The following is a 12,986-nucleotide window of genomic DNA, read 5'->3' on the forward strand; positions in this document are numbered from 1 at the left end:
TTATAAGGACTAAAAATTCACTGTAAATAATTATGATTACATAAGCATATCATGGGGACAGACACAGTGACACATTACAGAGAGAGAGATTAATGTACAAAAATATAATTATGGGAGACATGGGGCAGTTGTAACATTTTCCTTCATAACTCACACACTACTTGAAGTCATCTTTTTATATACGGAACATACATATGTGCACTAATTAATAATACATTTGATATATTTTCACTATTAAGTACAAGACTGTAATATTAAATATAATGTGAGAAGTCAACAGTGTTAAACCTCCTTGCTGGATAAACTAACACTGAAAAGAAACTCGTCATATTAAACCTCTGAATCTTAAATAAAGGCACAACTCAAAGTAATGACATTACTGCCATAGTCTAATAATGTTTTCTGTTAGATGTCAAGCATCATATGCATTAAAAGCAAAAGACTAGGCAATAATTCTAGTGGTATCTAGCAGACCCAGACTGATATATCAATCAGCTGATATTAGTCTATCTATTAATATCTGTCTATATCGGTATTGGTACATGTGTTGTCTGATTAGCAGCAATAATAACTTTTTTTTCCCCTAACAAAACATAATGCTGATTGTCTTTATTTGTTAGCTCTATAGGCAGCATTCATGTATATTTGATCCCCTTTATCAATTAAAGTTTAATATATACATATAATTTGTTCTGTGTGTTTATTTACTTATTTTTTTTAAAAGGTTAAACTTTGCTACTTTCAGTGCCCTATCATTTTAGCATTTTTGACAATTAAGTCACAAGTCTTTGATAACCACATTTGAGGAATCATTGCAAGAATGTGCGTTTCTCTGTATATTATTAAGAATGTTGGCTATCAGAATTTTTTTAATCCCTAATATCGGTATTGGTCACACAAATCTAATATTGATCAGCCATTTAATTCTTTTACTTGAGTTAAAAGTGATGTTACATTTAAATTTAGTGAAATGTGTTTATTTTCTAACATAAAAGTACATCAAAACAGACAAACAAGGTTATAACCAGCCTATAACAGACCCTTTTAAATCTAGTTTGTGCAGATTAAGAATAATAATTGTTGACTCTTGCTCGGGCAGGACCGGCTCCCCTGAGGATTTTTTTTTTCTTCCTCAAAACTTTTCCTGTCATTTTCTTGTTTTCTCCAAGTCCATCAGCTCTTGTTCTACCATACAGGAAATGAGCTGCTGCAGAAAAAAATAGAGGCTCAGAAGGAGGTGACAAAAGAAAGGAGCTTCACCATCACACATCACACACTAGACTCCAGCTGATGATGACCCCATGAGCCTTCTTCCTTTCTTTCTCTGAAGTGTGGAGTACAGGGCCAGACTGATTAATCTCTTCATCTCATCTCCATCGGTTCCAGTTCTCCCATGAAAAGAGTTTCTTAATCTCACTGGGACTCCTGGTTAACTAAAATCATCTCAGGATGGACTGAACATTTGTGGTGCAGACATTTAAACTGTACGCCATAAAACAGAAAAGACCAGGACTCATTAAAGGGAAAGTGACTTTTTGCAAGAAAATCCTTGACGCATGACTTCACACCGAGCAGCCACACGTCACCACAGTCGGCCATTTTTTCTGCACCCAATCAGCAGCTGCAGTCAGAGCAACACAGTAGTGGGGGATTCAAAGAGCAAAGGAAAACGTGGTGTTTTCCCAGTGCAGCACGACCCCCAGTGGATCACCAGCTGTCTGCATGCAACAGAACTTCACACACAGTTTGGTCACTTTTTCTACAAGTGGTGAGAAATGATACTGTGTGTTAGGGCGCCATCTAGTGGACAGCTGGATTATAAACAACAAGGTATTTTCCAAAGATGGGAAAGAAGCCAACCTGTCACTGCAATTAAAGGCTTAAAAAGATTTCATTAAGTGTAAAATAAGTCCACACTTACTACTGTAAACTACTGCCATATCTATATTATACCTACTGCTACTGTACATGTTCTACTGCACTGACCTGTTTACTGACTGTTTACATCGCACTATATATTTACTACTTCGTTAAAAGCTGTGTATCCATCACAGTATATAGATATAGACTGTATATACAGTACATTTACTACAGTACTGCACAACCTGTTTAGGAGGGGCTGTGAGAAAGAAATCAATACAGCGTAGTATTGCGATACTTTCCATGAAAATACTGTATTGAATGACAAGTATAGATCTTGTATTAAATAAATTATTAAGACTATGAACGCAAATTAAAGTTTTTGGTGCTAGAATAATAAAATCAGTTGCAGTTTCAAAGCACAAGGTTGTCTCAGGTCAGTCTGTCTGCTTGATAATCCCATTTTGCTGAAATTAAAATGACTGAAGTGACATGAACAGACTCTTCTGAACAGACTTTCTCTCGTGTTCGTTTCCTTCCTGTGCTCTGTAGCTCCTCTGTGAGCGCTTAAAAGCAACAGTGTTGTGTGTACAGAGTTGAATTGAAAACTTTGTCTTATTAGAGAGAACAGATTTACAAAGTTTTCCTGCGGGGACATAATTTGCAGGCGAAAAAGGTAATAAACTATATATGTTATCAGCATATTCAGCACATCACAAAATGTTTAAAATCACAATAATTTTTGTATTGTCATAATACTGTATCATGGGGCTTCTGGTGATTCTCAACCATACTGTTTACATTACAGTTTATATATTTCATCAGCTACCACAGCATTATATATTAAATTAGACATCTTAGATTCTATTTAGAGTTTGTTCTACTTATGTGTTTTTTATACATATTATTTTCTACATATCTGTAAGAGCACTGTTGGATGGAGCCTGTGATCAAAAGACTTTCATTGCCAGTGACTCTTTCACTATAACTGTTGTGCACAAAGGCATAGATTTTGTGGTGGATGGAGGGGACGGGTCCTCCTCAGTATTTAGAACAAAAACTAGAAAGCAGAGGATTTTTATTTTCATGAACCACTTGCCTGAAAGACTTACTTGAACTGTCACCTGACGCCTGAATTTTGTGTTTTCTTTTACATAAATTAAAACATATTCATGATGCAGAAAAGCCACAAAGTGGGGCAAAGAAATCGCCAGAATACAAGAAATGTGCCTGGTGGAGAATCTCTGCTTATTATGTGCACAACGAAGAACCTGGTCTTAAAATACAGCAGCCTACTTCTGCTAGTTTTGACTAAAACAGGATTACCATTTATTAAACAAAAGCATTTTGTAAAATGCTGAATTTATGAACATACACAAACAAATCCAATGAGGGATTGTGACTTTAAAAACCTTCAAACCTAAACATTTTTTATTTATGTTTTAGTGCCATTAGAGGCATTCAAAGGGTTTCAATTTCAAAAATCTGTCCGAGCTGCTCATAAATGCACCAGAATGAGACTGTTGTGTCTCATTCTCAGAATGTCAAATACAGACGATTTAAGTTGGTTAAGTGTCCTGCCAACAGCAAAATAATAAGAAAATAAGACAATACAGGAAAAGGGCTTCAGAGTCTCTGCCACAACCAGACACTATAATGTTTTGTATTGAGAGGGACAGTTTTTTCAGAAAATGTTGCAGTTTAAGCCTTTAAACCCTATATGAGCTACACCTACGATCATATTTGACCTTTGAAAACACACACAAACACCCCTGAACTAAACATTTTAAAATGACACAAAATGTGAATGTTTGAAAATGAGCTTCCCCTGCCCCTGAAATAACTTTATTATTAAATACAGTTAAGTTGTGAAGCTGTGAGGTTGTATCTTCCATCATCACTATCATTAAATGAAGATGTTGTTGTAGGGAGCAGATAGCATGGTCATAGATTATAGATGTTTTAGTGCGGTAGAAGAAGAAGTAGATGTGATTTAACGAACCTTTAAAGAGATGACGGAATTCTTTTGTGGGAAAATTGTATCAGACAAAATTCTTATTTAAAGCAGAGTATTTTTCTATGTATTAAAATACAATGGTGTGTCTTTTCATATTTAGTCTGAGATGTTTCTAAACATGGTGTTGACTGTATACCTGAAGATAAAAACACAACTTTTATTAAAGCTGATAATGAGAGCATGACCCTTAAAAGGATCACATGATATATCTGAGGGGTTGAGAGAAGAATGAACGAAAAAGAAAGAAGAAAGTGAGATACTAGATACTTTCACCTCTTCTTTACCCTAAAATATTTATCACAATGGAACAGTTCACAATAAATAAATAAATAAATAAATAAATAAATAAATAAAAAGAGGAAGAATCACAGTTTGGTTGCATGCTGGGATGTTGGGAAATGGTTCACTATATAAAAACATTCACGTTTATAGACTTTTTCAACGCCACAAACATGACTGACATTATTTAATGTTTAAAAAAATCAAGAGAAATACCAGAAAATAAAGGAAACAGGAAGTTTTTCCTTGCCACTGCTCCATGTATCATGTTGTAGAGTTGTGGAAAAGCTACAAACCAAACAACACTTTGGTAACAAGTTGGGAGTATATCGAAAAATTAACCAAAAATAACCCTGACTGCGTCATTATATTTTGGTCCGCCATCAGCTTTAGCTTTGTTGAGCTGCAGCTTCACATTTTCTCACCAACACTGTTGTATTCTGACTCTGAGTCTCTTAAGTCCACCATGTCCTTTCTGTAGCTGCTGTCATTCACCTGCGCTGGATTTAGGCCAGCAGCAAATCACTCAAAGCTACAGGAGATACACACAAGTTATTAAAATGTTAAGTTAGTGTTGGTGTTCGGTTTTACATCATCAAACAGAAGCTGCAGTGGTTTTTAAAATAAAGAAGGAATGCAAGTGAAGGCTAAATAAACTAAACTTACATGTGTTTTAGTTCTCTTCAAATGCCTTTTCTTGAAGTTTCAGTTTCTTTTAGCTAAATCTAATTCTGTCTCTAAAAACTGTACAACAAAAATGTTGAGTTAGTAGCCAGACTGATGATGATAATTTGTTAACTTTGTGGCTGGTGATGTAAGTTTATATACAATCATACTGTTTGCAGAAGAAGACAAACTATGATAAGGCTGCAATTAACCATTATTTTTATTATCAATAACCTGCAGATTATTTTCACAACTAATCATTTAGTCGATAAAATGTCCCAGAAATTGTGAAAATTGCTCATCGCAATTTCCCAAAGCCCAAAGTGACGTCTTCAAATTGCTTTTCACATCCAACCAACAGTCCAGAACCCAAAGACTTTAATTTACTATGATAAATGACAGTTTGTTTGACAGTTTGGCTGGATAAATGACTGAAACAATTAACTGGTTATCAAAATAGTTGGCTATTAATTTTCTTTCGATTTACTAATCACTGCAGGTCTAAACAACAAATTCTGTCCAGTTAAAAGACTTCAACGGCCAATATTTGGAGAAACGTTGGTTTGACATGCGTATATCTAACAGCAGAAACATTGCCAATAAGTGGGCTGTACTAGAAATCTAAAAAACAGAATCAGTCTCTAACTCTGAGAGCCAATTAGACTTAAATGCTATTTGCCACAACTTAACAAAACTCCTCCTGTGGCCTAGTTTATGTGGACCTTATAACTTTCCTAAAAGGGGCCCCTGGGGGCAGACCAGTGAGTAAAACTATAGGATGGGCAGGCTAATACAAGCCCATCCTTTTCAGACAATTCCTCTGACCAACTTAAAAAACCAATGGCAACCTCTAAAAGCCTGTCTTTGTCACCCTTAAACCCCAAGATGCTCTAAAACACCATTGTGCAGTTAAACCTCATAAATTTGTCGCAGGGACTGATTAAACATCACGGGAATTGAAACACTAAAGATTTTGTCTCGGTCCCTTTTGGACGAGGGACAATGGTCCATTCACGGAGAGACACGCAGACAAAAAGAGTGTTTAAGGGGAGATGCAGCGAGCTGAGGGGTTCGGCCAGTCCCCTCCATATGTGATACAAGGTGGCCCCAGCGAGGGGGACAAAGGACCAGGTGACAGGGACGATGGGCTGCAGGGTCACAGGACGAGCAAACAACATTATAGTGGGCGTGAAAGCAGAGGGACCCCCCCTCGTCACTGATGAAATACTGACATGATTTTAAACACTGGGGCATATTTTTCATGATATTTAAATGAGAGGGGAGTATTTTTTACCTTTAATCATCATTAGGACCAGTTTTTCCCCAAACCCATGAGTCATTTCAGCTGCCTGAGTGCACAAACAACTTAATAACACTGTAAAATCTGCTCTCTTGTAATAAACAGCCCAAAAAACATCAGTAAAATGTCTTCTCTTTCTGGCATTTTGTTCCTTAACTGCCTCCGTTCAGTTATCACGGAAAACGTTTAGGATCAGTGCTTTAAATTCAGCCTGTTGCATCCTCAAAAATCACCTCCTCTTAAAACCTACAGTACACAAACCAACATTTCCACATTCGGCCCGAGTGTAATGGCAGTATTTATCCCTCTCTTTCCTCAGAATAACAAAAGTTAATTGTGTAAAAGTGAAAAGCAGCCCATGGGCCCAGACGACAACAGGGTGCTATAGTCAGAGAGGCTGTAATGTTTACTGGGCATTCTTATGCTTAACCAAATCCAGTCCTTTTAGGGAGTGATGTTTGCTCAGCTTCTGGGTGCATAATTAGTTTTTTAACATTATAAAAGCCTCGGGGCCCCTGTCATGACCTGCTACATATTTTAGATTTGACAAATGAAACATATTTCAGACTATAAATTATGATTTTAAAACCACTGCACAGACTTAAAGTCTGAATTCATTCAATACATTTGAGAGAGGTGAAAACTATTTTGAAAGAAAAACTAATTAAAGTCTTGTAGGGCTGCAATTAACAATTATTTTCACTATCAGTTAATCTGCTGATCATTTTAACAATTAATCAATTAACTGCTTAGTCTATAAAACATCAAAAAACTGTAAAAAATGTTCATCACTATTTCCCTGAGCTCAAACAGACGTCTTCAAATCGCTTCTTATGTCCAACCAACAACACAAAACCCAAAGACTCTCCTTTTACTGTAAAAGATAAAGAAAAGCAGCAAATTCTCACATTTAAGAAGCTGGAACTAACAAATGTTTGACATTTTTGCTTGGAAAAAAAAAAAAAGACTCAAATGATTACTCCACATTCAAAATAGTTGGCAACTAATTTTCTGTCTGTCAACAAATCAATTAATTCACCAATCGTTAAAACCCTAATTCAAATGTAAAGCAAATGATTAATTGACTAATAAAGCAAAATGACTGAAACGATTACTCAGCGATCAAAATAGTTGGCAACTAATTTTTTTGGATCAACTAATCGATTAATTGACAAATCATTGCACCTCTAAAGATTCATTTGTGCATCTGTTTTCAGAAATAGATGCATATTTTACACATTTTGGGGCTAAACTTGAAAAAGAAAGCACCTTACACAGTCAAATTTATCATACAAAATATGAGAAACCTTTTATTAATTATTTTGTTCACAAAAAGAAACAGTTTAAACAGTTATAAAACCTTTAAAGGAAGTCTCCTCAATGACAACAAATAACATTATTTTTTCCTTCAAACATTCAAGCTAATAGTGGCTTTGCTGCTACCTCTTCTATCTCCACCTACTGTACCTTCAACAAAAGTTATTTATACAAATATTATGTTTGAACAGCTTCACATACAAATACAAATACATTATCTCAGCGGATAATTAAAAATCTACAGGCTGCAGTGAGCCCATGTATATGAGAAAATATTATCAGCATTTTAAAAATAGTCACAAACAGAAATATCAAAATAAAATGTGCAAAATATTCTTCGTTCTATAGTGAAAATCTAAATGTTTAAGTTGCTCGAAACATTCAGAAAACATTTGATGCAATTCTAAATGAGTTTGTGCATTGAACTGAGGTTTCACTTGAAAGAATTAAAGTGGACCGAGTCGCTCCAAAAGTCTCTCCAGGCGAGTCTGGAGGCCGCCGCGGTGGGAAAGTGCTGCTGGTACCTCGGAGGGAGAGCGACGGGGGACGGATGCTGCAGAGACGGGTAGGGTAAAGGAAAAGGCACCGCTGGAGACGGAGGTAAACAACCGGCAGCTTTCTCCGTGTCAAGTACGCAGGTGTGAAAAGGTTTCCCATCACGCACCAGGATGGGGACGACGACCCTGCGCAGCAGCGGAGGCTGCGGGATCTCCACGTCCTGCAGCAGCCCTCCCTCTGCCCGGCCTCTCTTCATCTTGTAGCGGTGGTTCTGGAACCAGATCTTCACCTGGGTCGGGGTCAGGCTGAGCAGCCGGGCCAGCTGCTCCCTCTCCGGACCGGACAGGTAGCGCTGCTGACGAAAGCGTCTCTCCAGTTCCAGAGTCTGGGCCTTGGAGAACAGGACCCGGCGCTTCTTGCTCTTCTTGCTCTTGTCGGGCTCCGAGTCCGGGGACGAGTCATCCGGCTTGGTCGAGTCCGGAGAGGCCTCGAGACTCCCCTCATCAGAAGCTGTGGAAATAAAACAATGCAGGTTAGTCCAAATTCATATGATTCCACACATTTAGATCTATCTATCTATCTATCTATCTATCTATCTATCTATCTATCTATCTATCTATCTAGTCATTTCGAAATAAAGTTTTTAAAAATAAAAATAAACAATACTTCCTCAGGGGGGATGCATAATTTTCTACATAAAAGTACCTTATAATTTCAAAATACAGCTTTTGAAAACCAATTACAATACCAGCTAAGGAAGGATGCATAATTTTCTAGGAAAAAAGTTCCACATAATTTCAAAATAGACATTTTAAAATAAAATAATACGTCCTACAGGAAATGCATAATTTTCTAGATAAAAATTCCTTAAATTTTCTCAATAAAAATACCAATACTTTCTGAGGGGGAATGCATAATCATTATGGGTAACAGTTCCTTAATATTTCAAAATAAAGCTTTTACAATAACGATTTATGTAGTGAAGTGTTCCTTCACATTTTCAAAATAAAGCTACAAACTGTTGATTTTTAAAAATGACAATATTCATAGGCTACGGCGGACGCATGAGTGATATTTCAACAAATTCATCATCATGTACTCACATATGCATGGACTCCGGTCGCAGTCCATCCAGGAGGTGTACGGCGAGCTGGAGGAGCAGGAGGAGTAAACCGGGGAGGACCGCGGCGCAGCCTCCGCATCCTGCTCAGGCAAATCCAGGATGCTCCTGACGGAAAAACTGAACTTGGTCGGGGCAGCCATCTGTGCGTCCTGAGTGCGTGCAGTCCTGGTTTGTTTTGCGTAAAAATAGCAAAACGAGCAAGCACCTTAAAGTATCCAAAGAGGAGGAAAAAGCGGATCCCTCTCCACTTTTACGCGCTGTCCAAACACCAGCTCGGAAGCCACCACTGTGTGCACTGGGCTTCAGTGTTTACACAAACAGCACTCCATAAGCTGCAAACACAAGGCTGCTCCGCTTATAAAGCCTCCTCCTCCTCCGCTGAGTACCTGAATGGCTGGAGTGCTGTCACCCAATGATGGTAGGTGTGGAGTCAGAAAAAAAAGCGTCAACAATGAGCGAAGGAAACACTCGTCATCATTACAGATTCGTCCCGTATCGTCAAACTGAGGACCAGATAATGGTAATTGTTGGAGCTGAATCACGTCTTGGGTGGCAACTGACAACAGAGGCCGTCCCATCATCAGACCCCGCCCCCCCCCCTCCTCCTCCTCCTTCTCTCCTCTCCTCTCCCTCCTCCTCTCGCCCAAACAACGTGTCCAGCATTTGCATACAAAGTGAGCAATTAGCGTGATGCCTTCAAGTTGGTTTAACTAATACGTCCATTAGAGGCATATTAATTGCAGGCGTGAGAAGTTTGGACGTTTATGGGTGGTGGAGGGGGACACTCCCTGGACATGTCCTTTGACGCGTTTAGGAAATTCTCAACAGGAAATTCTTCCTTTTAAATTTGCTGGATGATTTATGTCGACATTCCAGTTAGTTTAGTTCACTGAAAAATGCTAAAATTTTACTTTAACATTCAATAAATTGTTTTTAATACACTATAATATCGTTATAAGCAGATCTAAATATTCATGTATTGGTCAACAACTATGGCTGGTTGCTCCAAGAAGGATTTCTTTTTTACAACCAGATTAAATCATTTGTCATTTACCAATTTATCTTGCGCCAAACTTTTAAACTCCATTTGAAAAAGTGATCCAATATTAACTTTAAACTTACACTTATGGTTCAACTTTTAAAACAGTTGCCTTTTTGAGATGATTTGAGCACAATAACCAAGAACCTCAAAGAAAGATGAGGGGCAGACTCAGCTCTCTTGAGTTTTATTATATTTTCACATCAGTTGGTCCAAAACAGTCTGTCAGTTGCTGCCAAACAGTCTGTTTACCTTTCAATGCTGCTGTCTGTTTTTATTTGGTTATATTATATTGTATTATAATATTGCTCCATTAATTGGGAGAATTAATTTCTAAAGGAGGAGAAATTGGTGCTTCACTGCAACATCATCATGAATAGGCTAACTAGGCTAAGTAACTTTTGAGCTAGCTAGCAAACAATGAAACTTTTGTAAACTTTTTAGCTAAGTTAGCTAGCAAACAGTGCAGCCTTTTGTTAACCCTTTAGCCCACTAATAATCAATGTACCATTCTGTTAACTTTTTAAACCACTTAGCAAGCAAACAATGTAACATTTGTTAACTTTTAGCTATGTTAGCTGGCAGACAAGGCAAAAATTTCTTAACTTTTGGCTAGCTAGTAAAAAAATAATTTTTTCTGGTAATTGTTTTGGCCAAGTTAGGTAGCAAACAATTTACTATTTTATTAGCTTTTTTAGCAAGCTAGGAAACACACAATGTAATGTATTGTTAAAATTTTAGCCAGCTAGCAATCACTGTAATGTTTCGATAACTTTTTAGCCAAGTTAGCTAGCAAACAATAGAGTTTTTTGTTAACTTGCTAGCTAGCTAGTAATGTTTTATTAAGGAATACAGGGCAACCCAAAGTTAACAGTTTTCCCTCCTGTTAAAAATGTTATTTGTTTATTTATTTTTATTGTGAGGCAGACTATTGATTAAATGCTATTCAATTTCAGTTTACATCAACAAACTTGGATTTACTTGGACATTTTTTTTAACAGTGCAACAGAGCTATATGCTTAATTTTAAATCTGACACTGTAGTTCTGTGATTAAATGTTAATATGGTGCTTATAAATGTTAAATAATGGGGTTAAAGTAAACTCTTAATAATAATTGTATTGCAGAGGAAAATGAATTGCACAATATTGACTTTTTATGCCTTAACTTGAAGCTCCAAACTTGTCTTATTCAGCCCCTGACAAATTGGAGCAGTGACTGCTGACTGCTAAGAGGATTTTATTAATTGGTAATGAAGATAAATTATTGATCATTCATCATGTTCAGCGCACAGAACTTGGGGGGAGCACTGTAGCTTCTGATGCATTATTTTTCTTTATTTTTATCTGTTTAATTTAATATTAAAAGTTTGATATCCATATGTTTAACTGGTCCCAACATTCTCTATCCAAACTGACGCCTACAGACTGATATCTTGGCTCTTTTTTTCTCTCCACACATATAAAACACATTAAATGCAAAGTGTGAATCCAGCCTTATGTGGGGACCCTCTCCCCCTCGTATTTGATATTGATATCGGCCCTCATCCACTTCAGCGAGGTGCATGAGGCCGGGGAGCAGAGTGGTGGTGGTGGACATGCCTCCCCAGTCGTCCTGGGTGGTCGGACGAGAGGGAACACAAATACATGCCAACCAGAGGAGGGGAACAAAAGGGGAAAATGTAGCCCCGCGTCCGAGACCCGTTGGAAGCATTTGTTCCAGTCAAGATTTTGCATTTGTTCAGTCCCGCAATAATGCCTGATTGACGCCCCGGCACAATGTCCTTTAACTTTGCAGGATAAATCCGAGCTTGTTCCGTGTTGTCATGGTTTTGAATGGAGCTGAATAGGATCTGGGACACTATCTACTGCTCCGCGTCTACTGCCGCCAAGTCTATAGTCCGGAGCAATATTACATGTGTGATTCAGGACGTATTAAATTCCCTTTACGGTTTAAGAGTTCACTAAAGTCGGTGACCTGAAGCATCAACCCGAAATGCTCCAAAAATCAGCCTTTATCGCTCCTTTTCTCCTTTACGCACATTACGCACAAATGTTTCCTTAGGAAATAAACACTATTAAGCAACTTTTAAGATGAAAATTGCTGTCACTGACTTCCCCTTGAAGCATCATGTCTGTGTACACAAGAGGAGCTTCCCTCCCAGCGGTTGACAAACACCAGAGGATTACAGTACCGCAGGTTTGCTGGAGTGGATAGTTTACAGAGGGCACTCGATTGGAGAGCAAAAACACGCAAAGGCACAGAAAAGTCATGTCCAAAGAGCGGGAATTTCTCTGTCCACAATGACCCAGCAGCCACTTAATCTATTTAACACCCTGCAGGCTTCAGCCAGAGAGGGTCCTCTCTGCAGCTCCCAAGAGCTCTCCACTGCCAAATATTTACTCTGTTGTTCAGCTCTCCATTCCCAATCCCTTCCTCAGCTCAGACAAATGGAGATTTTTCTCACATGGTTCTGGATTCAGCAGCTGAACTGACAGGTTTAACATTAGAGCCCTGAAAAACTAAAGAAACTCAACTCTGATCAACCACAAGCCTGTGATTTAATACTGAACCAAGTGATTTATCCCTGAGATAATTAAAACTCTACAGCCACTCAAAAATGTGTTTTCCTTATTTGGATTTTTGAGCATCACAATGCAGAGTGATGTGTGCATGTAAGGATGCACCCAATTACAAATATGTTATTCTAGAAAGCACAAATAATGCAATGAAAACAGATGCATCTTCTATCTGAAGTGGCTCATCATTATTCGGAAAAAAATCAGCTCCATGATTACCTTGGGACAATTAAAAAAAAAAAAAAAAGGTCACATCTACCTTAGTCAATCACAAATGCCATGCACCAAGATTACTACCACCAGCTAAAG

General features: G+C 37.9%; 1 protein-coding gene and 1 long non-coding RNA gene across 2 annotated transcripts in view; both read right to left on the reverse strand.

Annotated features, from left to right (window-relative positions):
* The window catches only part of LOC146310997 (uncharacterized), a 51,688-nt gene that overhangs the window by 30,380 nt on the left and 8,322 nt on the right, over window positions 1-12,986 (reverse strand). The window lies entirely within an intron of this gene.
* On the reverse strand, window positions 7,406-9,550 carry nkx2-9 (NK2 homeobox 9). The gene is made up of 2 exons (XM_084742634.1): window positions 9,041-9,550; window positions 7,406-8,447 (listed from the first exon to the last, which is right to left on the reverse strand). Exons 1-2 carry the CDS (start codon window positions 9,198-9,200, stop codon window positions 7,873-7,875), a joined length of 735 nt encoding a protein of 244 aa, XP_084598760.1. The 5' UTR covers window positions 9,201-9,550; the 3' UTR covers window positions 7,406-7,872.

The sequence above is a fragment of the Lutjanus erythropterus genome, chromosome 18 (genome assembly GCF_056507025.1).
Source record: "Lutjanus erythropterus isolate fLutEry1 chromosome 18, fLutEry1.hap2, whole genome shotgun sequence".
NCBI lineage: Eukaryota > Metazoa > Chordata > Actinopteri > Lutjaniformes > Lutjanidae > Lutjanus > Lutjanus erythropterus.